This window comes from Colossoma macropomum, unplaced genomic scaffold (genome assembly GCF_904425465.1).
Source record: "Colossoma macropomum unplaced genomic scaffold, Colossoma_macropomum, whole genome shotgun sequence".
In the NCBI taxonomy this organism is placed as follows: Eukaryota; Metazoa; Chordata; class Actinopteri; order Characiformes; family Serrasalmidae; genus Colossoma; species Colossoma macropomum.
In genome coordinates, this window is record NW_023494809.1 from 4,534,635 (window position 1) to 4,561,441 (window position 26,807).

At 40.4% G+C, this 26,807-nt stretch overlaps 1 protein-coding gene across 3 annotated transcripts in view; it reads right to left on the bottom strand.

Annotated features, from left to right (window-relative positions):
- The window catches only part of ubr5 (ubiquitin protein ligase E3 component n-recognin 5), a 75,721-nt gene that overhangs the window by 18,317 nt on the left and 30,597 nt on the right, over positions 1-26,807 (bottom strand). For 2 of the 3 annotated variants that reach the window (XM_036557951.1, XM_036557949.1), the window contains exons 11-37: positions 26,410-26,520; positions 26,132-26,286; positions 25,584-25,701; positions 25,220-25,404; positions 24,895-25,004; positions 22,709-22,821; positions 22,200-22,343; positions 20,505-20,616; positions 19,987-20,141; positions 18,539-18,736; positions 16,988-17,198; positions 16,414-16,540; positions 14,800-14,951; positions 14,097-14,192; positions 13,354-13,477; positions 12,856-12,953; positions 12,436-12,596; positions 11,624-11,715; positions 10,963-11,109; positions 9,861-9,979; positions 8,869-8,995; positions 7,079-7,208; positions 5,788-5,948; positions 5,109-5,348; positions 4,798-4,921; positions 3,847-3,958; positions 2,266-2,397 (exon numbers count right to left, since the gene is read on the bottom strand). In XM_036557951.1, coding sequence (XP_036413844.1) covers positions 2,266-2,397; positions 3,847-3,958; positions 4,798-4,921; positions 5,109-5,348; positions 5,788-5,948; positions 7,079-7,208; positions 8,869-8,995; positions 9,861-9,979; positions 10,963-11,109; positions 11,624-11,715; positions 12,436-12,596; positions 12,856-12,953; positions 13,354-13,477; positions 14,097-14,192; positions 14,800-14,951; positions 16,414-16,540; positions 16,988-17,198; positions 18,539-18,736; positions 19,987-20,141; positions 20,505-20,616; positions 22,200-22,343; positions 22,709-22,821; positions 24,895-25,004; positions 25,220-25,404; positions 25,584-25,701; positions 26,132-26,286; positions 26,410-26,520 — 3,754 coding nt within the window. The remainder of the gene's footprint in view (positions 1-2,265; positions 2,398-3,846; positions 3,959-4,797; positions 4,922-5,108; positions 5,349-5,787; positions 5,949-7,078; positions 7,209-8,868; positions 8,996-9,860; positions 9,980-10,962; positions 11,110-11,623; positions 11,716-12,435; positions 12,597-12,855; positions 12,954-13,353; positions 13,478-14,096; positions 14,193-14,799; positions 14,952-16,413; positions 16,541-16,987; positions 17,199-18,538; positions 18,737-19,986; positions 20,142-20,504; positions 20,617-22,199; positions 22,344-22,708; positions 22,822-24,894; positions 25,005-25,219; positions 25,405-25,583; positions 25,702-26,131; positions 26,287-26,409; positions 26,521-26,807) is intronic. The other variant, XM_036557950.1, reaches the window with a different exon arrangement.

A 26,807-nucleotide genomic window follows, 5' to 3' on the forward strand; every position in this document is an offset into this window, starting at 1 on the left:
CTGTCAGTTATCATGAAGGGCTTATGCAGCGTAACGCAGCCCTAAGGTATGTTTTGATTTCTTCAACAGTTTGCTGGAACTCACTGGCAGATTCTGTAAGCACGGCCACAAAAACAAAATGAGACTGTATTCAGATTTACAATATTTTTACAGTAAATGTGTTCCTTGGTGATTTTATTTTTTATTCATACAAAAAACTCCAGTTAACAAACTTATGCAAATTTTATTCAACTTTACCTGTTTCCAGTGAACCTTCTTTTAATCCTAGCTATTGCTTTGTTAAATTAAATTTCTTATAATTAGTAAACTAGTGGTTTAGTCAAGAAACAAAAGTTCAGTTAAACATTGCAGGGCATTAGAAGTTATTAATATTAAAAAAAAAAATAAAATAAAAAATCACTTGATTAGTACAAGAAATGTACATAAGTATTAAGTAAATATGCACATTAAATGTGTTGCCTGTTAGAAAACCCAGAGCTGGAGTAAAAAACATTATAACATGAGAAACAAGTATTCTTGTTTATTTTTCTTAACGATGCACAACACTTGGTTCTTAACTCTTAAGACTCACGTTTTAAAAGGAAAGCCCTCAGACTTCTAAAAATATGGCTGTGGCTGCAGGGCTGTTTGTCAGTTCCTGACTGCGGTTTTAGACAGTGTCTGTTCAGAGGCTGTGAGCTGTGGGGGAGCTTTGAGTTCTGCTCTGAGAAATATGTTCAGATAAACTGTGTGCACAATTCACACTGGTCCTGATATAAATACACAACAGAGGAAGGAGGAGCTCATACCAAACATAGGAAATGGCAGCGACACCCTACTTCCTGTAAATGAGAAAGTGTCCACTGAACTAAACACTAAAAGAACCTAACTGGCAACAAAAGAAAGAGAAAGGATGTACTAACCACACTGAAGCAAAAGCCATCACCTGTTATCTGGTGTGTGTGCGTACGTGCGTGCATGTATGTATGTATGTATGTATGTATGTATGTATGCATGTACGTACGTACGTATGTATGTATGTATATATACACATACATACATACATACATACATACATACATACATACACACACACACCACACACACACACAGGGTGATTCAAAAAGATTAATCCGATTTCAAAGGGCCATATTTTTACAACCGTGAGGCGTCTAGGAACCAATCACAATCCAACTGAAAGAGGGGGTCATAGAGTTTCTGACTGTCAGTGGAAGATGGCTCCCTTCAGTCTGAGAGGAGATGAGACCCCTGAGCAGAAAGCGTTCTGCGTTCTCCACTTCAATAAGAGTGAATCCGTCATAACTGTGCAGTGTGATTTTCGTGGATGCAGTGTGATCTCGTCCACAACACTAGATCTCCAAAATCGTATTGAAAGAGCCGTGAGTGCAGCGACACCCGACATGCTCAATGGAGTATGGGAATTTGACTATGGCGTTGATGTTGTCTGTACAGCTGGAGGAGGTTCATACTGAGACCTTGTAACATTACATAATAAACTTTATGCTCATTTAAACCATTTTCAGTTCACTGCATTGATCTGTAATGATTTACAAGTGAAATAAATAATTTTGAAATCTTTTTTTTGCTGTTATTTGTTGTTAATAAATTAATTTATTTATTTATTTTTACACATACACAAATTTGAAAACTCCATTTACCCAAACGTTTACATTTTGGAGATCAATTGTGTTCAGACAGAGACGGTGTATATATATTATCCTATTAATTTATCTTCTGTATCTTATTTAATTTATATTTATCTATTTATTACTAGGGGTGTAAACTGCACTGATACATCGAAACTGAAGATGATTAATCATCTGCATCAGTTTTAAATGCTAACACATTACAGTAGTATTCAATAAAGCATCTATTTAAATTCTCAGGCTATTTTTAAACAGACATATCCAAATAAAAGTTTAGTGTTTCGTTTATATTGTCTACATTTCACTGCTGTAAAATAGTTCCTCCAGTCATGCCTGTCAATTCAATGTAATTCTGTACTAAACATAAATCAAATGGCAAAATCATCTGAGATTTTATGCTGCACAATCATTTTCTAAATAATAGCAGAATCGAATGGTTTTGAGGTCAGATTTACACCAGTTATACTACCTAATGGCATCTCAGTCTGAGTTATGTCCAACAGTAATACAGGGGAAAAGTAATACTTTAACACACTATCCAGCCCCGTTCATTCACTGTTAACTGCAGTGGCATCTGGGTGAATCATTGCTCCCCGGCCATCATGTGAAGTTCAACTACCTGCTTCAGATCCTGCTGTTGCTGCAGTGACGACACTTCGGCGCCCGCTTGCGTTGTCCTGGTTACTGTGGTTACTCTCGCTGTCACTCTCCGTCTCCGCGGCAGCCAACAGGTCCAGCTCCATGTCACTTCCTGAAGGAAAATGATGACCTCAACTTTAGCTGTGCGTGTTAGTATCAGTAATCATCAATTCCAATCCACTGTCTGAGGCCCAATCACATTTTCCCCCTCGGCCCTACCACTTAGCCCTACTCCTTCGTTTTGAGCGTTCATTTCTAGGGGTAGGGTGTCCCGATTGTTGTTGAGATAGAAGGGTAGGGCGAACGTTTAGGGCTACATGACGCTCCAAACGGAGTTTTTCAAAGACGCACTCCAAACTGAGTGTTATGAGAAGAAAAACCAGCAAGATGGCTGAACAAGAGACCAAAGAAACTCTCAAACGTGAGTATTTAAAAAAATTATGATAACCACTGTATTAGTTTAATGCCGTTTCAATGTATTATGGTTCTTTTCTTCATAACAAGCATAAAAGTCGCAGGTAGTAGGTGATGCCTCGGTAGCTACCTAGCTAAATTTCCCTGGTCCACCTTAAATGGTGCAGCAGTTACATTCTGGCACCTCCGGCACCAGAACTGCTGCTCCATTTAAGGTGGAACGGAAATATTCGAACAAGTAGCTGGCGAATATCTGACTTCAGCTCATATCACTGAAGAATTAGGGTGTGGGCGATTATAAATAATTGCCCCCTCTTTGAAATCATATGATGCCCTAAATGTAACTAAAGCCCAGCAGTGAGGAGCTGAACTTTACTTCATTAACAGCTACTAGCGGTGCTCTGTAGGAGACCCTGCCAGTCGGCAGTGACAGCAGAGGAGGGTAATGTTCTTTTTATTTGAGGGTCCCGTTTCGTTGGGAAGATTTCAACCACTACCCCCTTGTAGCTCAGTTCCAAGGGGTTAGGGAGACACTGGAAAACAAGGGGTAGGTGTAAAAATAAACTGGTTAGGGCCTAAATCTCTAAGCGAAAATCTGTTAAATCTGTAAATCTCTAAGTTAAAATCTCTAAAAGTCGGGAGCAGGTAACGGTTACTTCTACGATCAATAATACTACAATTTGTCAATCAGCTAATCAAAATTATTATTTTTTACTTTGCTGCTCCCATCACTCAACATCTCTCCAACTAACCAGCACTCATCAAGGAAATTCCTGTGTGAAAGGCAAGAAACACTTATTTATCATTAACACATTTTGCCCTTACATTAACAAACCCCATTCACTGAGGACTCACTTGTGGGCCCTCTTTAGAGTTTACAGTCGTGTTTGTGGTACAGGCTCCCCACTACCAGCTTTGACAAAGCTTTTAAGTTACTTTAAAGCTTTGTGGGCAAATCGTTGCAGCTGCAGTTGCCTGACCCGCAGATCAGGAGAGTCGACTGTGAGGGAGTCTTTACTCCAGACCTCATTAGAGGCATCGTTAGGATTCTAATCAGGCCTCAGCAATAGGACCCAACCCTCACAGCCATTTACGCCTCTCAACAGCACAATACTCATTTACTGACATGACACTTTTAGATCATTACCGTCCTCGTCATGCTCATCATGCTGTCCTTCTGCTTCTGCAGTCTCTTCCCCCTGCTCCTCCTGGTCGTCATGGTGATCTTCCTCCCCAGCAACTCCCTCCACTACCTCCACCTGTAGTCAGCAGGGATATATTTGGAGCACTTGCATTAGCATAAACATTTAAGCAAGGTTTCACCGGACAATGCTAGAGACCGACAGCTCCTAGGGGTCCACACTGTATTTTTTTGTTAGCCATATTAGGCCTTTTTGTAAGGGGGGGGAAAAAAAAAATAAAAAATGTATGACATGCGTTCGCAAATAAAATTCATTCCCTCGCAAAAAATATGCGTTCCCTTGCAAATGTTTTGCATTACGATGCAACGGTTTGCATTCGCTTGCAAAAGCTGTGCTTTGCTTAGGCTCAGACATGAAGCAGCTCATTGAATTTTACGTTGATCTTGTATTGAAATATAAAGACAGTGTTGCTTCTCAAAATCAAACATGATTCTGCTATTGGTGAGCGCAAAGTGAAACTGAGGTCGAGAGTCCTTGTACAGTAAAAGCTACATTTACCGAGATTACAGAGAACAACAGCTGAATACTCAGCACAGACTGGGAAAACAGCTTTTAACGTTAGCTATGCTAAAAACAAAGCTCTAATGGAGGCAATGGCGTTGAGCCCTTCTGGTCCTGCTTGCTTGCTGTCTGACAAGCATATATTTTGCGAGGGAAAGCAATGTCATGAACTTTTAGTTTTTATTTTTGGGGTTAGTAAAGTACTTAAAGACTTGCTTTAAAGAAAAGACCGTTTATAGTGAACTTTTCACAAGGATAAGTCAAGCTAAATGTATCATTTTATGATGTGCAACAATATTTAACCCAGGCCCTGAAAATTCTCATTGTACTGATCAAGAAGGACGTATAAATATTTAAAAAACAGCGCATGTTATCTCCAGCTCGGCTTTCCTAACCTCCTCGACATCAGCAGAAACAATGTCATCCTGCTCCTCATCTCGTCCGCGGGCTGTCTGTGATTGGCTGCTGCGGCGTGGCTGAGGGTTTCTGATGATATAGGAGGAGGCAGACTGACCAGAACTGGGGGGGCAGAGACAAAGGCAGTCGTCAAAAATGGTACACCGAGTACACAGTAACTGGTACTTATAGTTCAGGCTCCACTAAAAACAGCCCAGGTGTGTCTGTTTACCACTTAGACCAAGCGGAAGAACTCTGGAATATTCTCTGAACTGTAATTACAAGACAAAAGGTTTTCTTTGTGACTCACTTGCTAGACTGGTCTGGCGAGGGCCGAGGGGGCAGCGGCTCCACAGAGAAAAGCTCCTCGCTGCCCTGAACAGCGTCAATGCTGGTGCTGGCTAGAGTGAAGGGAGCCGTCGGCCTGGCGATGCCCATCCTCACGGGCACGATCAGAGATTCAGCCACATTACAAAGCTCCTCAACCGCGTACGGCAGCAGAGCCTGGAACACACGTCTGCACTTCCCTATGGGCTGGGGGATGAAGTTACTGCAGGGACAGTAAGAGAGAAAGGAGAGCAGAAGAGAGTTAAATTAGCAAGATTTCCAGGAGAAAAATAATAAAATGTACGGATCTGTAGACACCGTGACAACCAGGCAGGTAAAATGCACTGAATACAACTGAATGATTTATTATAATTCAATAATTATTTAATAATGTATTATAATACAGAAATCTAAAGAATTGTAGTCAAAATGTTTAATGCATTAAAATTCTGTACTGTAAAAAAATAAAAATAATAATAATAAAATAATAATAATAATAATAAAATCAAAATCAAATCATAGTGAAAGTTCAACTGAAACATCCGGATTAATAATGTAAATTATGGCCAAGAAAACTGTTCCATGCCACTTTACAATGAATCAACGAAACCCCTTATTGTGGAAAGACAAACATCTAAAGTAACAGAAGTTCAGAGTCATACTTTTTCTTCTTGGATGAGGCCATCTCAACACTCAGGATGACGAAGACTCTGGCAACGGAGCGCAGGAACCTGCGGGTCACACAGATGGCCTCCTCTCGACGTCCCGGAGTATATTTATTCTGCAGCTCCTTCACCAGTGTGCCCAGCAGGGTGTCAATGAACTACACAACAAAAAAAAAGTGCCATATTACAAATGGGAACTCAACATATTTTATTTGTTATTCCAATATGTTAAATTCAGCAAATAAACATTAAACGTGTGTAAACTGTGTTCTCGGTAGGGGATGTGTCACTGACTTTCACTTAGAAAATCAACAAAACACAGAATATGACCAGGGGCATCAAAACTGACTCCACACGACTGTACATCTTTTTCAATTAGTTTACTTTCCCAATAAGAAATTAAATTTTGCACCAAAAAGATGGCGATATTTCAGAAAATACGATTTCCCTCTGGACCTGTGAATTTTTTTTTAAATGCTCTTATTCATGAGCACTTCATCATATTTTAATTATCATATTCTACTTATTTATTTACTTGTGTCAACTTTTTTTTCTTTAACAAAATCATCTTCTCTGCCTTTTAACTGTATTTAGAGAGAGAAAGAGAGATATTTACTGTTTTTGTTACCCAATCATCATCTACAGGTGTATAAAAATATTTGGGTGGCACCTGATGAAACAATATGTTTTGTTTCCAAGTGACAAGTTAACGCATCCTCTACAGAGAACACACTTCTGTAGATTCAGAAACACATTACTGTTTATTTGCTGAATTTAACAAACTGGGAAAAAATGAAACCTGCAATTTCACAAACCATAATTATTGGACAAATTTTATGCTATTTTTTTCCCAACATGTTAAATTCAGCAAATAAATAGAAACTCTGCACTAAAATGTGCAGAAAAGCGGTATATTGTAGTGTGTTCCCTGAAGAGAAGTGTTAGCTTATTTTCACTTAAATCAACAAAACATGGGATTTTAACATGATGGGTGGGAATCTTTCTTCTGTAAATACATATATTTGAAAGTAACTATTTGTAAACGCGACTGCAACTGTAATCTGAGAAGTGCAACAATAATAAATGACCCACAGATGTCTGCCTTATTTAAGGCATCACCTGCATGGCTATTATCTACTCTTGAGTATTAAAAGAAAAGAGTTACAGTAGTAACACTGCTTATTCCACACAGACAGTGAAAAGACACAAATGCCACAAGGCATAAACAGCACTGTAGCATTTAACACCACGTCTAAAGTCCATCTGCTCGGTTTTCTCGCTGACTCACAGTGATGTCTGGAGCGCACTTGACGATGAGGCAGTGAGTGAAGCAGTCCAGCCTGATGGTGCCACTCTGCTGGTTCAGATACATCTGCTCCTCCGGCAAGAGGTGAGCAATCCGGCTGCTCGCACTCAGCCTACAAAGCAAAGAGAAGGACTTAAAATCAACAGACACACACAAACTAACAGCAATTAGACAAACCTGGTAGCCGCCAACAGTAAAATCATTTCATCATTTTTAGCTGGAGCTTTGTGTGCACTACTGCGTTTCCTGTCAATGGCTGTGTTCACATGCAAAGATTTTTGCCAATCCGACCGAATACATTTCGATTATGGATGAAGACCGAGGTGTTTATATTCTCACTACAACAATCTGAACCAGTAATCTGGTTCAAATTTACATGCATGAGTGCCACTTATTGTAGACGTTACCATGACAACCCGCATCACGTGAGTCCAGTCAGAGTGAGATGAGCAGCAGTGAGCAGTGCTTGTGTTTTTAATCACTTTAAAATGATGTCAGACTCAGGAAAACGTGCTTCACATGTCCTTATTAAAGAAGGCCGAGAGGAAGACGTCGTGTTCTGAGACACATAAGCTGGACGTCCGTCCCACCGCCGTCTTTTAAAGATCAGAGCATAAACTTCGTCTCCTCTGCAGACCAGTTTCTGCTCCGCCATGTTGAACGGTATAAACTTTCACTATGACGCGACGAACATGATCAGAACGGACTTAGACTTTCCGATAGGGAATGTAATCAGATACAGGCGTTTACACGGATATTATTCTTCTATTTAACGGATTATTTACAGGATTACCCACCTCGATCAGTCGGATAGAAACTGTATTCTGAATGGCCTCAATCGGACTAGACTAGATTTTTCTGACTGAGCTATTAGTCGGATTATTAGGCTGCACATAAAAATGTGGCTACGGTGCAAAAGCTGCACGAGGCTTCCTTCTTCATGGGGGGCACTGTGATTGTTTTTTTCCTCCAAGTGAGAAAGCGAGCTCATTCAGGGCGCCGTTCAGATCTCTGTTTTGTTTAATCAGATTAATGATAAGGGCGGCACTTCAGTCGTGCTTTATGTAAAGAATATGATCTTTATGTTTCTATTTATTCTTATATTTTTGTTCAAACTCTCAGATCATATTCTTTACATATCAAATAACAGCAACAACAGCATTCAGAAATCACAATGACAGAGAAGAGTAAATAAACCTGGACTCAAAACTGGCTCACACTAACTGAAGTCGACTGGAATCAGCACGATGTAGCAAACTAAATTCAGCTTTAGTCCTGCCCCAAGGACCTGAGTAGACTTAAGTTGGCTTATGCCGTTTCCAGCCCACGAATTCTGCTACACTAAAATCCTCAACTTAAGAGAGCAGCCAGATCCAGAGATGCTGAAGAATTTTTGTGCCTCATGGTTACTCATATAACATGCTGCCACTGAAAGTCTGAGATGAGCTAAAGATTTCACCCAAGAGGGCAAAACTGTGTAGTGTATATTTAGTTTAACGTGCCTCTTCACTTTAAGCTGGCTCTCCTATAAACTTGCGGTGACCAGCCTGACACTTACAGTTTGCTAGTTACACATAGGTTAGAGTAAAAGCAGAGTAGAGCCCTCCTCCTGAGATCTACCTTCCTACACAACAAATCTAAAACCCCTCATTCAGCTAAGATGGATCAGGTGGGGTTAATTGGGATTGGAGTTTGCAGGAAGGCAGATCTCCAGGGGCAGGGTTGGCGACCACTGCTGCCTATATATGTGTACACTGGAAGGATCTACTCACGGGTCTTTGTTCTCCTGTGAGCCGAACATGATCATGCACTTCAGGGCGTTCCAGTCTTGCAGCACACGCTCCAGAGCCAGCTGGGCAAACCGTGGGGGCTCCAGGTCATGATCCGGCATGTCTGAGTCTGAAAGAGTGAGAACATCAGAGCTGTATAGATCACCTTCTCGTAAAACACAGATAAACAGTTGAGTCTCTTTCAAAAGCGTTAAAGCAATAATTCAAACAAAATTCAAATTTACACATCTGTCCCTTTATCCATAATGTAGTCGATCAAGTTTACTCCTTCAGTTTTAGACAGGAGCTACAAGGCGAGGTAGCTAACAAGTAACGGACCCTTACAGCCACTAGTTCAGCACTGCACAAACTGCATCCATAAGTATGAATGGCTACATAAATGTCAACGGGAAAATTGCGTAAATTTCTTTTATGGCTGAACCACTGGTTTAACCGTAGGGTTGGTATCCTATATTCACTAAACTCCTCTCTTTTAAAATCTGTTTTAATCATGTTTAAAAATTCTATTCTATAAAGTTACTTTTTAAATCATAGTTTGAATTGTCTTTGTATTTCATCATTTGTAAAGCACCTTGAATGACCGCAGTGTATGAAAGGTGCTACATAAATAAACTCGCCTTGCCTTCTTCACATCTGTCTCAACTAATTAGCAAATTATTAGCCTTTTAAGTTTTATATAACAGCAAAAAGAAACATGAGAAATGTGCAGTTCTGTGTTCCAAAAACCACAAATGTGCAGCATTTACTAAAAAGACAGGCTTGTAACTTCGTAATAACTGCTGCCAACAGCAGCATCCAACTGAAATCTTTGAAGTTTTTTTTTTTTGGCTTGTTCAAAGCTATTATTAACAAATGTCAAACATATTTTTCTTTGTCCTGAAAAGTCACAATTTTTGGACACTTCTTACAAATCTATTCTGACTTAACAGCTGTAATGAAGCTGCAGTCTGGTTTGAGATATGAAGTGTCTGTACCTTCTGCGTTTGCAGCCTTGCGGTTCCGGTCCTCTCTGATCCGGGGCGGCCGATACTGACAGTGCTCCACGCTCTGCCTAGCAACTGTCTGCACTAGAAACAGCAGGATGTGCTCACCCCTGCAGAAAGAGAGAGAGAGAGATGGATATTTTAACACATCTTCATTGTGCCAATAGAGTCAAAATGAACTGATTAAAATATATATATTTTTTTTAAATCTGATCAAAAAGCTGATCAAACTTTCACAAAAATCATAAACATCAACATGACATTACATCAACATTAACACTCCCTACACTCGCTCACTGTTTTCAAGCTGAAAGTCTTGAGGAGAAAGATGACGTGGCAAAGCTATTAACACTGGCCGAGATGACCACAGACTATTAGTTTATATGTTTATCGTAAAAACGAACCTCTTTTTCAGGGTAACTTTCAAGCCAAATGTTGCCTACTATAAATATATGCAGTAGCCTGTGCCTTTAGGGGTGGGAGGGATATATATATATTTTTTTATTTTTTACCCGATTTTCTCCCCAATTTAGTCGTCTGCAATTCCACCCGCTAGTTAGGACTCCCCCAGTCACACAATGCTATCAACGCTAGGAGGGTGAAGGCTAACACAGGCTTCCTCCGAGACCTGTGAAACCAGCCACCGCTTTTTTTTCGCGCTCGGAGGAAAGCACCAACCGCCAGATCTGCTACGTCAGCTACAGACGCCTGCGCTGACTAGCATCGCGCTGAGTGATGGGGGGAGAGGGAGGGGCCATTCCACCCACCCAGAGAGAGCGAGGCCAATTGTGCTCTCTTGGACTCCCAGCTACGGATGGCTGTAGCATCACCAGGGATCGAACTCGCGATCTCCTGATGACAGGGCCAACGCTTAGACGGTTGCGCCACTCGGGAGTTACTTGTTAGCCACATTACCCTGATAGCTCTAGAATAAACCAATGCTTGGCTTGGCAGTTTGCCTACATTTGGCCTAATAGTGAAAACTGTTCAAGCTATATTTTTCTGTTTATTTTTTATTTTGAACGGCAAACTACTTCTTTCACAGGTTTACATGTTCTTTTGTATGCAGCTGGAGTTTCTGGCATGAACGTACCTGCTGTTGGGGCTGGTGACCAAGTTGGTGGTGGTCAGCAGTCTGTAGAGGAGGTCCAGACGTGCTGCCTTCTGTCCAGCGATCAGAGTTTTGCATTTACATTTCTCCCAGCAGTCACAGTAGGCAGTGGGAGACGTCCGCTTCAGCCTAGAGACAGACACAAACACGTTTACAACCAGCAGGAGCAAAATGCCTATAACATGCTTACTATTCTGTAACAACATGGACTACAATGTAAATGGGTTGAGTTCTTACATTATAGAGTGATTTGGCCATTTATAAATAAGTTGCTGTATATTTTCATTCCCACTGATACAATGTTTATTTTATTGGAGTCACAATGCACAAAAAAACAAAACCAGTACAAAACAACTGCAGATGTAGCTTGAAAGCATTATAAAAATACTGATAAATACTTATAATACAGTCGAGGTCCCCAGAACCACATTAAGCCTTTACAAAGACTAGATTTTCAAAAGAATGGTAATGCAATATAGATTAAACCTAGTCTTGGATTATGTCCACAAAACTGACCACAAGTGTTCCTAACAGATCTGCTTTCAGAGCGGATTTAAGATTGTCGGTAAGACTGGGCTGAAAACCCACCCCCCTTAACTAAAACCCCACGTGCAAGTCTGAAGGAAAAGAGACGTCCACTTACTTGCAGTCGTGGCCTTTGTGGCAAACCCTGGCGCACTCTGTACAGCAGCACAAGGACTCCAGCAGACCACAGGTCCTGCACTCGAAGATGTCCTATACGCACAAAGGGATCAGATATCAGTTCCACTGTATTTAAAATGTATTCAATTAAACACCATCCACAGCAGTCCCACGTTTCTGCAGTTGAAATATATAGCACATACACAAAAACACAGCAGCTCCACTCCAAAAATGTTCCCCTTTTTTTGCATTATTAAGCAAATAAACAGTAACCGAGCATTAAAATGAGCAGAAGTTTGTTCTCTGTAGAGGATGTGTCAACTTATTTTCATGTAATTTGACAAGAGGTGCCCAAACTTTTACTTGTTTGAGATGGTTATGTTTTCACCACTCACTGATCTTGTTCTGGCAACTGGACTCATCAAAAATATAATAAAAAAAAAGTTGTTTTGTTTTTTTTTAAATCAGTATTATGAATGCATCCTGTAATATAAAAACTACAACACACTATCACTAAATTAGTTTTGGGTGATTTTTCCCACATTTTTCTCCCCAATTTAGTCATTTCCAATTCCACCCACTAGTTAAGACTCCCCCCAATCACACGATACCACCAGCGCTAGGAGGGTGAAGGGTAGCACAGGCTTCCCCGAGTGGACCAGGGATCGAACTTGTGATCTCCTGATGATGGGGCCAACGGTTAGACGTTTGCGCCACTCAGGAGCCCGAAATGTATACACTGTTTGCAACACCATAAAGGGTTTAAAACGTATGTGTCCTGGAGCTACTATGGTCCCAGAGAGTTGAGTTCACCTGGTTGATGTGCTCAGCTCCAGTCCAGGTGAAGCTGCAGGTGTCGTTACAGCAAAGCACGTAGAGCGGCGAGTCGTCTGGGTTCGTTCCCACCGGACAGATCATTTCCATAAAGACAGAGTTCACATCTTCCTTCTCCCCAATACCAGGCTCTCCTGCACCTCCAATGATAAACAATGACAGCCATAAATAATTCAGACACAAGCTTTATTTCTTACACTATTAATATTGTATGTTACTTCATGTTTGTAAGCACACTGAAAAGAGAACAAATGCAATTAACAGAATTTAATTTCTATTGCATTAATACTCCATTAAAATAACTCCAATCTCCCTAGTTGATCGAGACACCAGGCTTTTTCTTATAAAAGACCACATCTAGTGGTTATATTTTCAGAGTAAATTCAGAAATACGCTCACCCTTGGCTATTTTCTGAGCCGCCTCCAGGACAGTTATGGCAGCTGGGTACGCTCGTCCACTCACAGCCAGCATAAACGGAGTCATGCCCCGCGCATCCCTGTCAGAGCAACCCACACAAAGCTCGGTTAGAATTACAGCTAGCAAATACGGCACACACTGAGGCATTAATACTAACATCAATTACTATTACAAGCAGTAATTTAAAACAACTAAATTTGTATATACAAACTATTACATATGTAAATTACTGCTGACTGTTCTTTACTGCTTACGACTCTGAAATAAAAAAATAAATACATTAATAAAAGACATGAAAAGCCATGTCAACATGAGAACTCATCTCAGCCTGGTAGTAGTGTATCTAGGCTCTTTTCTACTGGGTTGTTAAGATTACGGGATTAATCCATGTCGCTAAAAGAAAAAGGACCATGTCATAGTATCCTCACATCCTCTCCTGAGGCTTGGTACCCAGGGGCCTTAATGAAAGCTTTACGTACTTTGCAGAGAGGAGTTCTCGTAGGTGAGGTCTCAGGACCACACTGTCGCACATCAGCTTCAGGATGAGATGAGCGTTGGCTTTGCGGTCTTTACTCTCCACAACGGACGGTTCAGACGACGGCCCTAAGAGAAGCGGATGTAAGGCGTTAGATGATTACGAAAGAGTTAGAGCTCTAAAACTGGACTGGCAGACTCAGTACACACTTATGACCAAACACGTTATCTGAATTTTGTATTTTAACATGCCAAGTGATGCTGATTAGCAAAAATAGCCTAGTGATAATGAACTAGGCTGCTTGGCAGAGGAACTTTATATAAATGACTTACTTTGGCAACATCAAAGTAAATACACAAAGGGGAAAAAAAACGCTTGTGGCCCCTAGCATAAAAAATCTTAAGCAAAATTAAAAATCATACATATTTAAAATCATACATATATGATTATCATGAAGAAAAAAATATATTTATATACACACACACACACACACACACGTATACTACCAGTGAGTACCAGTGAGAGAGCAGTACAAAGCTGCATCACATTCACGTTCTTCACTTCCATTATTTCACTACGGGTTTAATGATTATCATTTTAATCAAGTGTGCTGAAGCAAAGAAAAAGAACAGTGATGAGGCTGAGCAGACCAGGGAATGAACCACACTGATAAATTGTTTGGCAGGAAAAATGGCTTGTGCACTTGTAGGAAAGTCAAATGAACAAAAATGAACCAGTTTCTCTCACCTGGTATGGTGGACGTACTGGGTCCTTGGCTGGGGCCGGTGGAAGCTGTGGTGAGTGAGCCGACTGCAGGGGCCAAGATGAAATCAATGTCACCATCTAGCAGAGAAGATGTTTTTGTAGGAGGTTAGGGGCTACACCCAGGCATGCAGTGGACTGTGATGGTTAAGAGAACAGGTGATCGTCTCAAATGGAACCTAAAGTGGTCGTTATTGTGGCTGTAATTTCATTCATTTCAATTTTTACATTTGAATGAATGCTTTAGCTTTTGTTTATCTTTCTCAAAAGCATTTTGAGACTTTAGATGGAGAAGTTAATGTGAAAGTGGAATCATATTTCACACTGAGCAGCACAATATCAGGGTTTTGCTGGATGACAGACGGAGGAGGTGAAACAATATTACTAGTTAATGTTTTCCCCACCCGCTGGTGCACACTGACGTCATCAAAAACCTGATGCTTTACAGGTGAGGCAAAGGTCAATACATTTTCAAGGAAAATGGAAGAACTTTGTCCTTTAAATGATATGATCCATGATACGATACGTGCTTATTATGACCGGGAACATGAACTAACAAAGTAAACAAAAAAAGTGAGATTTCAGGTTGACTTTAAAATCAGTGGAGTGCATTTCTGTATCCTCTTTTCATTTCTGCAGAATGTGTTTGGACCCAGCTATGACCCCACACACACAACGCCATACGTACCAGGGTCCATGGGCGGGGGGTCCGGGACCCAGCTAGGAGGGGCGATGGGTGGAGACACAGGGTCCTGGTGGTCGCTGGAAGAGGGGCCAGACTCATGGCGGCCCACTCCGGCAGCTCGCAGTGACCGCCTCATCATCTCTCGGAGGCGGAGACTACAAAGACAAAACATAAAACAGTCAGAGAGCACTGGACTCCAATGAGACCAAGAGAAGCTCAAGTTTCAATCTTCATTAAAATGGATATTTATGGTTCTAAACTCTGATTGGCTGCACCGGGTTTGAAGGTATTGTAAAATACTCAATATAGAGTCACACACAAAAGTCTAAACCCTCGCTTTCAAAATACGTTTGCTTGATTTTCAAGGTGAAAAGTTAACGACTTCTACAAGGAAGAAATTAATCTGGCATTTTTCTGCTAATTTAAGTGCAGAGTTTTAATGAATTTTCTACATTTAACATATTAGAGAAAAATAAACCATAAAATATAAATTATGCCATAAATTTTGCACAGAGAACATTTGTTTTACTGTTTAATACTTTTTCCAAGTATGTTAAATCCAGCAAACAGTAGTTGAGCATTAATTGTGCAGAAGGGTGTTCTCTCTGCAGAGGATGATAAATCCACTTGGAAAAATCAATGAAACATGCAAGGTGACAAGAGGCACACAAAGGCTACGTTCACATTACAAGCCTCATTTCTCAAATCCTCATGAGCTCATCCTACTCAGTAACGTCACGTGAATGAATCACGTGCATCATCAGCACAAACTAACGAGCAGAACGAGCTTCACTGAGAAGATAATTAACTCTGATCAGCTCTCAGCTTCATTATTAGAGCGAGACGAAGGAGAAAAAGGTGAGATGAGCTGCTTTTCCACCGTTTACAGGCTTTAACTTCTGTTCAGCGCTGCTGCCATGGTAACGCTGAATGATGGCGCACGTGCAGTGCACATGAATTCAGATCTGAGCGTCACATTAAGGTTGCATGGCCACAAATCGGATACGTATCCGATCTGGGACCACATATGAAAGTGGCTCAGGTTGGATTTGAAAAGACTGTGTCCACACAGCTCTGAAAACATCAGATCTGATTCATATTAGGGCAAGAAAAAAAAAAAAATCAGATTTGTGCCACTTTAACCTGGTAATGTGGACATATTTAAACACGACTGTATACATTTATGACCACACACATGAACTAAAATCTGTATTAATGCACCAGGTAACTAAAAAGCACTGTGCTGCTCGGCAACCATAGCCTACTTAACATAACTACTTGGTGGAAGAACTGTTTATTGCCAATATTACAAATAAATTCAATTATTTTTTCACACTAGCGTATTTTTCCATACCATATTTTGTCACCATTTTCTTAAAGCAGAAGACAGACTGATAGTAGAAGGTAGTAACCTTCCTAAACCCCATAGAGCAAATACATTAAGTCACTTGAGGCAGGGCGGCATCATACAATCATGCATGTTGCTGGTTGGCTGAAACCACAGCACACTTTTGTGGACAGTACTAGTGAGTGCTAAGCACTAGTGAGTGATACAAACAACCAGCGCTGCAGGACCTTCAAAAGTAAAACGACTTCTCCACATAAAGGACTTCTTACCCCCGACTGCTGGATGATCCGGTCCTGTTTCCCGAGCTGTTGCTGGACACCACTGAAATAGCATTAGCAATGGCTTCCACTGCAGAAAGCCGCTCAGCGAAGGTGTTTCTCTCGGAGCGCTCAGCTTCTGTAGCGCACCGCACAGCAAAAAAATGCAAAGGGGGGAAAAAAAAAAACAAGCTCAGTCACCTTCACAAAATAAGCATGTGCTTTAAGGCACTGACCAACTAGAATGCAAAGACTGCTTGAAACTAAAAGCTAAACAGACCAGCTCGCATAATGAAGGATATTTCACATTTACCTTGATTGCCAGTGACTGACCCGTTACATGTCATATGACAGAGCATGGTTCATTTGAGGCTTTAACCCACCAAATTAATCAAAATATACTATCTGGCTAAGGCAAAAAAGATTCCATTGGTTGTTTTATTAGAAAAACGACAAAAATAAATTTGTAGTTTCTTTGAAAGTGTGTAATGGCATACATGTTTTAAGTAGTTAGAGTCGTTACCAGCCTTTTTAAGGCAACATTTACTTTTTTCCTACTAAAGAGGAAATGAAGCAGGTATCAAACCTTCCTCCTCCTTGGTCTCCTTGTTGCTGACGGGGAAGCAGACGGAGACGCAGGCGTGGAGGAGGTTTCGGTTTCCGTCACATCGGTGTCCCAGTAGAGCGTCCAGAGCGTGGGGGTTTTGCTCCAGCAGCACAGCCTGCTCCAAACTCACCAGATACTGCCGGCATGCCTCATAATCACATCGCAGCACGTGCTGCATCAGCGTCTGCTTCTAAAACACACACACACACACAAATACTCAGAGTTTCTTCAGAACATACTGAGACAGGGTGATTTCACCAACAGTTCTTTTTAAATGAACTCTCACTCTGCTCTGTTAAAGCAGGGGTGTCAAACCAAGTTCCTTCCAGGCCACAGCTCTGTAGAGATGAGTGTTTTCCCACTTCTAACGCACTGAATTCAAATCAAAAAGGCTTTTCTAATTAGCTGAGGAGTTGAACGTGTGAGACGGGTACGTTTAACGAGGAAGAAAGCTAAAATCTCGAGTGCTGTGGGCTGTAAGGAACCCAGTCAGACATTCTTGTCTTAAAGCAAACCTGAAAGGGAACCAGCTGCACATCTGCGCTTTGTGTGTTCATAATGTAAATGAACATCTGCACTGATGAGATCTCATCTTTAGTGCTCTGCTGCTCGAAGTGACTGAGCCATGTTCGAAATTGTGGAAAAATACACACTAGACCATTTGTAAAATCATCTTTGATCAAAATGATTTTTTTACTTAACACTGTATTTCATTATAGTTTTTTTTGTTCTACCGTATCTAATTAAACCAATACGCTTAAAGCTGTGCATTACTGTGATTTCACCATAAGCAGGGCGTTTAACTTAAATGTTGTGCATGCCTGGCATCAGCCTTTACCCAAGATACAATCACTGTAAAATGGGCTCTCGTGGTTTATTGCTTTTACATGCCAATGCTGCCAAAAGTGCACAAACCCACAGGCAGCTAATCTCCCAAGTAGTTTGTTTGTGCTGGAAGACTGTGGCTGTGTATGTACGGGAAGCCTCAAGTTTCTTCAACAGTAAAGCAAAACACAAAGCTGACTAGGGCCACCCGTTGTCGCAATGCACTAATCAATCGGACCACAATATGGACCACAAATGAACGAAAAAACTGTATTGAGACCATCTCAGGTGGTGGTCCAAGGTCCGAGTAGGTCTGTTAAGAGTTGTGAATTCATTTGACATGTTCATATGTATGCAAAAGAAACAATAATAAAACAAATATTTTGTTATTTCTAAGACGGGACTAGTTTTTAAATGACACAGCTTTCATCTATTTTACTCGGAGTCATATTTTAATTTAAATGTTTTAAGAATATTTACTTCAGTTGAGATCATAGCTATTCAGCAAAGCTGCCCTGACCGCAGAAAGTGATGTTAAAGCACACAACGTCCAAATGTAGCCTATCCTCATCAAAACTGGTCTTCACTATAAAAAAAATTTAAACTACAAACACAAAATCCTAAATTGCACATTAGTCTAATAGTAAAGATCAATGACTCATACTGGCTAAATAATACGCTGTTAAAATAAACAGCGGTTTCTACCTCTACAGCCATAATGATGATAGCAGCTTTCTTTTTGATTGTGGAGTTGCTGGGCAGGTTGGCGAGGGAGTGGACTCCCATGCCCAGGCTGGCGATGGGCGGCAGATCCAGCCAATCAGGATCTCGAATTCCACCCATGCAGTCTTTGGCCATTGGGTAAATGGTGCCGTTTCCATCCCGCAGGATGATGGGGCTTTCCTGTGAACGTAAAGGGAGAAGTCAGAAATACAACTCCTTTGAGATCAGGCACGAGTATGAACAGACCCACAGAACGAAAAGGAAATGTACAGGCGTCTGTGGAAAACATGAGCTTTATTATTACAAGGTCCATGCAATGAAGCGCAGTTTCAAATTCAAGGACTTTCCACGACTTTTCAAGCACTCAGTCATAATCTCCAGACTCTAAACTGCTTCAGCGACATAAAACAACCCTATAATTATATTAAAGAACGGAAAATATCGAATTACTGTTAAGCACCTTGAATCAAAAACTACTCATTTTAAAGGACACTGCAGTGCTAGTTTTTCATTCTGTGATCCCCACATGTTCAGCATGTCTTTGTTGCTTCTGCTCTGTTTTGTGCCAAAGGGACACCTTCCAATAACAGAGAATATGAGCTTCAACTGACTGAACAAATAAGGAAAATCCCTCTCGCAAAATGTCTGTTTGTTTACATGGTAAATCAACACTTTAAACAATGATGCACTTAATTATTTTCAAAAATTTCTAAGTAAGAGTGTAAGAAGACACTGACACATTAATCTGAAGGAGATTATCCAACTGCAAAAATGTCAGAATTGCTTAGAATGGCAATAAACAAATGATGCACTCTTTTTACCAAATAAATAAATGAATAAATAAATAAAATTTCAATTGTCTATATTCCACTTAGGGCTGAATGATTTGTGAAAAACATCTAACTGCAATTTTTCCACACCAATATTTGACTGTGATTTAAATTGATTACTTTTTTTATTAATTAACTTTTATTAGGCAAACCTTTTTTTGGCCAAGAAGTCCATAATATACATTTTTCCTGGCTTAAGGCTTTAATACTGAACAACCTGCCAGTTAGTTGTGGTCGTGTTGTCATGTTAACACCACATGGGTGTTTAGTTGCTTCTGACTGATCCAATTCATCTAGCAGTTCAAAAGACCCTTATTAGGTGAAATATGCCTGAAATTTAACACTTGCTGAAACAACAAAGAATAATATAGGCTATAAAAAAAAACAGCTCTTGGAAGTTGAAAACTGTACTAAACTGCAATTTTAATATCAAAAACAATTAATCTGTGTTAAATCAGTACATTTTAAATTGACTGAGAATTGTTTCCTTACAATAAAACTGTTTCCTACAGAATCCCAATTGAATCAAAATGAAGTCTGAGATTTTCAGCTCTATTTCCAACCCGATATGCGTTTGAGGGTATGCTGAGTAGATTTTACCTGGCCAGCGGTGAAGATGGCCACATTACGCTCGCTCTGGCCCAGAAAGGCCAGGTTGCTCGTAGGGAAGTGATTCTCTTGCTCGGCTTTACCAGTGGCCAAGTCAAAAATACAGTACCTAACCCAGCTACCTGTTTTCAGCACAGCATGGACTCCTGTGGAGAGAACACAGGGATTAGCAGCCACTTCTCAGAGCCAGTAAACAATTAAGCTAAGCTACCACTTTTACAAGTGTCACAGCACACATTTACAAAAAAAGGAAAGCGAATACTGTCTGTTCACAAGTCAGGGTTTAGCAGCACAGTTAAATATATACTTCATATCAGACAGCTTTGGTTTCAAAGAATGTAAAAGGGACAGTGATGTTTAAAACCAATAGCTATGATAATGTAAAGGTCAGTAGCCAGAGAGTTAGACAGACTAAGCAATATATAGAAACAATAATCTTAAAACTATTTTTCTTTTTTTGGAAAAAAGATCAGTTTGTCTATTCGAATCTATTTAAAAATTCCACTTGCCTTTGGAGTCAACGTTCACAGCTAAAATTTCAGCTTTTTCTGGTATACAAAGTTTTTTAGGTGTGCGCTGGAAACAGTCTGGAACTTTAGGAGTTCCACCAGTTTTAACAACCTGTTAGGAAAAAAGAAGAGAGAGACATTAAGTGGGTTACAAACAAACACACATCACTGACCTACAGCATCACAGTTTTTGTGCTTATCTTTGTCAGAGACTCATCTATTCTGTAAAGCCGATGTCTAACAGGAGCAAATATGGAACTGGTGGAGACTAGATGGTGATTCAATTGCATGGATTTTGTTTGGGGATGTTAGAAGCAACTATAAATAACAATATTTAGTTAAGTGCACTTTATTTTTTTGGGCAAATGTGGACATTTACAATACAATTTGATTTTATTTGATTAAATATAGTTCACAGCTGTGTAAACAGCTCCAGCAATCACAGCGTATTTTAGATAAAATGGCTCAGAATCGTTCCAAAATAATCTAATCATGATGAAATTTAGGACTCGTGATTCGTCTTATTTTCTAAAGAATTGTAATAAAATAGAATTGAGGTCAGAGATTTACATCCCGGAGTATGGAGCGGAGAGAGAACGAGACTTATTTAAACTAATTTAGTCGAATTTTCAAAATCTATGGGATATTTGACTAAAAGCTATCGCGGACTGGCTGCACAGCGCAGTGTCGCGTAGCAGCGAGTTTGAAGCACCGCTATATCACACTGTAAGCTCTGTAGTGAGCGAGCCAATAAATATCAAACCAAAGCTCATTTTACACTCTACTCAGATGTAATGGAATAAAACTTCTCATAATTTGGTGAATTTATCAGATTTGTTATCAGTTAACTTATGCTTCAAGGAGAAATAAGTTCTGATCTAACTAGGCAAGTAATGTTGGCTGAAGTAACAGACGATTATCATTTGTCTGTTTATTTTAAAGACTTTAAATTCACTGATTCAATGTAAATTTCAAGTCACGGCACCCACTATTGATTTTTGTGAACTGGCTCTGGATGTAATATAATGCGACAATTGTAAGATGCTCAAAGCAGGACGTGGAATATTTGTGGCAATGTGTGTATCTTCATTAAAATAAATAAATAAATAAATAAGACTTTTAAATGAAGCTACATGCCACCACAAATATTGCATCATCTGCCTGATGTGTCCGGTGTTCAGTAGCCTTAAGGCTGCTTTTAGACAGTGAAATTTTCATGCAATTTTCAAGCAAAGTTGCTTAAAAGCTACACAAAACTAAACTGCACAATGTAAAGTGTCCATCAACTCCCTTGAAACTCAACGGAAACCGTTTCAAGCATCTTCGTGAAGCCACTCAAACGACGTGTTTAAAAATATATTTACAGTAAGTAAAATATGTTGGCCAAGTTAGTAGCTCATATTTTTTTTATATCTAGTGGAGTAATGAAATGTGTTTCACGCAACTTTGCTTTTGAATTGCTAGTTGCATGAAGGTTTCAGCATGTAAAGCTAGCGCAAGAGTCGTAAGTGAAGTTTCATCCTAAAGATAAAAGAAACTGAGGTTTAGGGCAAACTAAATTCCCAGTTCCAGACTCTGGCGGGTTGGTGATATTTTCCTGAACAGTGTTTGAATAATGCCTCACAAATTCAGATACCAAACTGGACTGAAATGTCCATCAGCAGCACGTGTGTGTGTGTGTGTGTGTGTGTGTACCTGTAGTTCATCTATTCTGAGGAGCCTGCAGTCCTGCAGTAGTGAGGACGGGTCAGAGTCAGTGGGAGCTGCACTCTGGCTGCTCACGCTGCTCGACGTCCCTGGAAATTTCACAGCAACATATGCACCATCGACTTTTAGCACCTTGAGTTCAAAAGAGAGATTTGTTGCAAATGTGGCGTCATAGCAAGAAGTCATCACAGAAAACAAGAGAAAAAGACACACAAAACAGCAAAACATTCCAAGCAAAACAATTTCCATTTCTTACTGTTCTATGATTACAAAACTTTAGACAAAAAAAAAAAAAAATTACATTATTAATTGTATATTTATTTGTAATTTTTTCCCCTCAACATTAATCCACAAAGTTGCACTCCCAGTGGGCGCAGAGGGAAAATAACATTTAAAATAAAACATATAAATTGAAAAAAAATATAAATAAAGTCCTTCGCTGTCTGTATTTTCGGTCTCCACAGCGTCGGGTGGGAGCAGCTTGCTGGTGCACATACCTTCCCTACTGGGACATTTTTAACATCCTCCACGAACACGACCTCTCGCAGAGGCCACTGCTCCTCGTTTACTTTCTCCTCCTCTTTAGGCGCCGGCGTGGAGCGCCTCCGCTCTGCAGCACAGTGAATAGCACATAAGACACCAACAAAGACCACCAAACCAGCCCTTTACTTACTCATCTGCTCTTGAGACTTAAGTTCACCACACGACTGTTAAAGTCTTAACGGATTATAAAAGACTGGGCGTCTCACATCGGACTGGTTTTAGCAGATTTTTGGGTAACTAAAATACTGGGGATCCACACTAAACGATTAGGGATCACACACTTCTTAACCTTTAAGCTGCTGCTGAACCGAACAGAACTCACTGAACTCCAGCGAACTCACGTGTTCTCCCATTATGAGGAGGCGCAAATAAACACAGAGCGTCACGCTGCTGTTTTCTCTGCCGTTTGCGCCGACACAGCAAAGAAGCAGCAGGTAAACATGTTTAATTGAAGATCATGGGTTTAAAAATGTGATCAGTTTGGTATTAAAGAGTTTTAAACGTACATAAACTCGATTGTGCCTTAAACTCAGCTCATTAAAAAGCTTTGCTCCACACGTGAGAGACTTTTCACCATTTTTCTTTGTTCACTTGATGTATTTTCTTCTTTCGTGCTCTCAGTTTTCATTGCCTGTTACAGGAATCCGTTCAGATTGAGTCGTTGATCAGTTTACACTAGATTACGAGTCAGGTTGGAAAAAAAAAACAAAAAAAACAAAACAAAAAAAAAACATACATTTAATAACTCTGACTGGTCTGTAACCCAATCGGGAGGCCAAAAACCTGGGTCTGCGTCCCTCACACACGACTCGACTCTCTTGCCAACTGTCGACTCCGACTGACCCAAAAAGCTGCAGACTAGAGCTGACCAGCTCAGACTCGGCCAGGCTGAGAATAAGGGTTAAAATCGGAACCCCGGCTTTACCGAGAGAAGTAAAAAAGCTTGAAGATTTACCCAAAAAAAAAAAAAAGAATTGTGGCTTCTTTGATTCTCTAACAAAGATCAACTTGTGCAGACATGAGCAAACCTGCAAAAATTATACTTACCTTAAAAATATGGGACAACCTGAATTACTAATAAAATGTTTGAGCTATTTTTAGCCCTTCTTCAGCCATAAAGTGTTTCCTAAGTATATCGCGTAAGAAAATGAAATCTAAAAAAACTGGCACAGATATAATTGGTGAGAAATTAATGGCAACTGGAGTAACACCGGGGTCGGTGTTAGTAGGCCAGGACATATTTTACAGAGCACCTCAGGGGCTTGTGTTCAAAATTTTCCCCTACCTAACTGCACTAACACAGCTAATAAAGACAGACAGCCAGTAGGAGCCGATAATAACTCTGAAACGAGATAACGATAACTGGTCTCCATTAGAGATCATGCATTGTTAGCTGTGTTATCATTTTAAAAAATACCTAAAATATGCCTAAAGCTGTAAAGGAACACTTAAAAGGGTTTGTGCTCAAAAATTAAGAACACTGATTTACTTTTTGTCTACAATGCAAATACATAAATTTTTATTGTACTCTCCAAAACCTCCAGTGAAACTACACATCTCCAGAGTTTTTATATGTAAGGTTTATTAGAAATTAGTGGTAAACCTGAGAAAAACTGTAGGGACTATTCTGCCTCACAGGGCCCTGCATGTACCATCTCCTCTACATGAATGAAAAGCACTTTAAGCCAAAAGCTTCTCTCAAAAGCATCGCAAAGCAACGCCTCCGATATCAGGTCACCTATCTGTAGCCTATTTTATGTAAGAACTTTCAGTGAGGAAGCTGTTAGAGACACTAAATACTTCAGTTGTCTGGTTCCCATCACCACCAATGTGAACAATTATTACTCTTAAGCTTCTCTAAAAGAGTTTTCACATTAAACCACTCAGAATGACTTAACAAATTATGTGAAAACTGTGATAAATCGGGGGACTTCCTTTTAACATTCCTTGCGAAATATTGGGTTTGCATTACCGCTGTGCTATACTGCATTAACAAGCTATATCAGACACTAAATAGCACCTGTATGGTCTGCACTAACAGACTGTAGTAGACATTAAATATTAGCAGTACGGTTTGTAAGAACTGGAAGATGTTAAACAACAGCTGTATGATTTGCATCAACAGGCTGCAGGTACATACTGTATGGCAGTGAGGCACTGCTGGCAATAGAGGAGGTATCGCTGCATGTGGAGGCTGGCGAGGGCGGCGGACCCATCTCAGTTTTAACCAGTTCAGGTTTACTCTCTGTCCTGTAAAGAGAGACACACAACACCACCACCATCAGAATCCAGAACAACCCCTTAGAATGGAAAATAGGACAGTATACTGTTAAAGTGTCCCCTACAAGGCCCTGTTCCCTCTTCATGAAATAATATACTACCTAATCATGCTACATATTTCATATTTTATTAGGGACAGGGCCTTTGCAATACGATAGTGTCCATGTCATGCAGCTTTAGCGTACTTGGTCTCCTGGGCCTTAGTGCTCTTCTCCATGCTCTTCAGGCTTTCTGGAGAACGCAGCTGGAACCGGCAGCTGTCATTCATGTTCCACACAGACTCCAGCAGGACTCCCACTTTGGGGACGCCGGCGCTGACGGAGAAGGCCACGGCACCAGCGTGGTAGAGGGGGTTGTTCCTCAAACACACCTGCAGAACAGGGCAAAAAAAACATCACCTCTCAAACTTTCAGACACGTTAGACAGCCAGGTTTACAGTGCTGGTTTTCTGCTGGTCTTTATGATAATAAAAGATGTTCATGCAAAACCAAAAACATCAGCATAAACCAGTGATCAGTATAAGAAATGGACAGTGATGTGTTTTTTCACCTGAGTGCCCACTGTAATGTTAGGGATTGATGCAATTCCTGCGCTAGACTTTGGCTTCTTGTTCTTGGCTCTGGCCTTTTCAAGCATTTTTTTCCGTTGACTAAAAGGCACTACGCCCCTGCAGGAGAAAGGCGGCAGTTACTACAAGCTCCAAGGTGAAGAAAACGTATATACATATTATAGAGCATAGGGTACAGACATATATACAGAGAGAGTGAGCGAGCAAAAGAGAGAAAGCGTGCGAGAGAAAACAAAAGAAACAAAGAAGAGAGAGAGTGAGAGAAGGAATGAATAAAAACAAAGAAAGAGAGAGGGGAGAGAGAAAAAGAAAGAAAAAGACAGAATGAAAGAGAAATGGACAGGCAAAAATAAAAGTGAAAGAAGATAACAGGCAAAAACAAAAAAAGAAAACAAATAGAAATAACTTTTTTTTTAATAAAGAAATGCTAAGGACAAATGAAGATATTAAGAAAGAAAGAGGGGGCTTTAGGAAGAAAAATGTTTGAAAGAAATAAAAAGAAAGACATGAGCGAGAGTGAAAAACGCACCACCAGTAGAGGCTGCTGTCAAGCTGGGCGCAGGTGTAGAGTGAGCAGCAGTGCAGAGAGACGATTCGTTCACCCTGCAGCTCAGGGAACGTCTGAGCGCCATGCTCCAGCTTACACGCCACCGAGCTCAGCGTTTCATCCACCCACGTCGCCACCTACACACACGTTTCAGATTTTTTTTTTTTTTGCAGTTCTTAGATGCTAAGGACATGTGAGAGCATCTGGATGGTAATTCAGTTCAGCACTTCATGACAGTTAGACAGAAAAAGAAGTCTGACCTTGTTGGTCTCTGTAGCCACAGTGGCCCGAATACTGTTGGCAGACAACAGAGTGATCTTCTCATTGGTCAAGCCAAGGAAAGACACACGAGGGTGATGGATGGAAGGATTCTGCAAAAGAGGACAAAATCTGTTAGTTTCCATAGTTACAAGATCAGCCACATCACAACTACCTTCGGCAGGAGCTTTACACCACGTTCTCATGAAAACCCCAAAACGGCAAATTTACTGAAGAAGGAAAAAACCTTCTCAGCTTTGAATGGGAGCTGAATGGGGGTAATTTTGGACCATTTCTGTGGCTCCATTCATCAACACAATGTAAAGGAGAGCTGGCATTTTCAACTTATGTCAAAAAATAAGAAGAGACAAAAATGGACGCACAGATGGCAACAATCTGC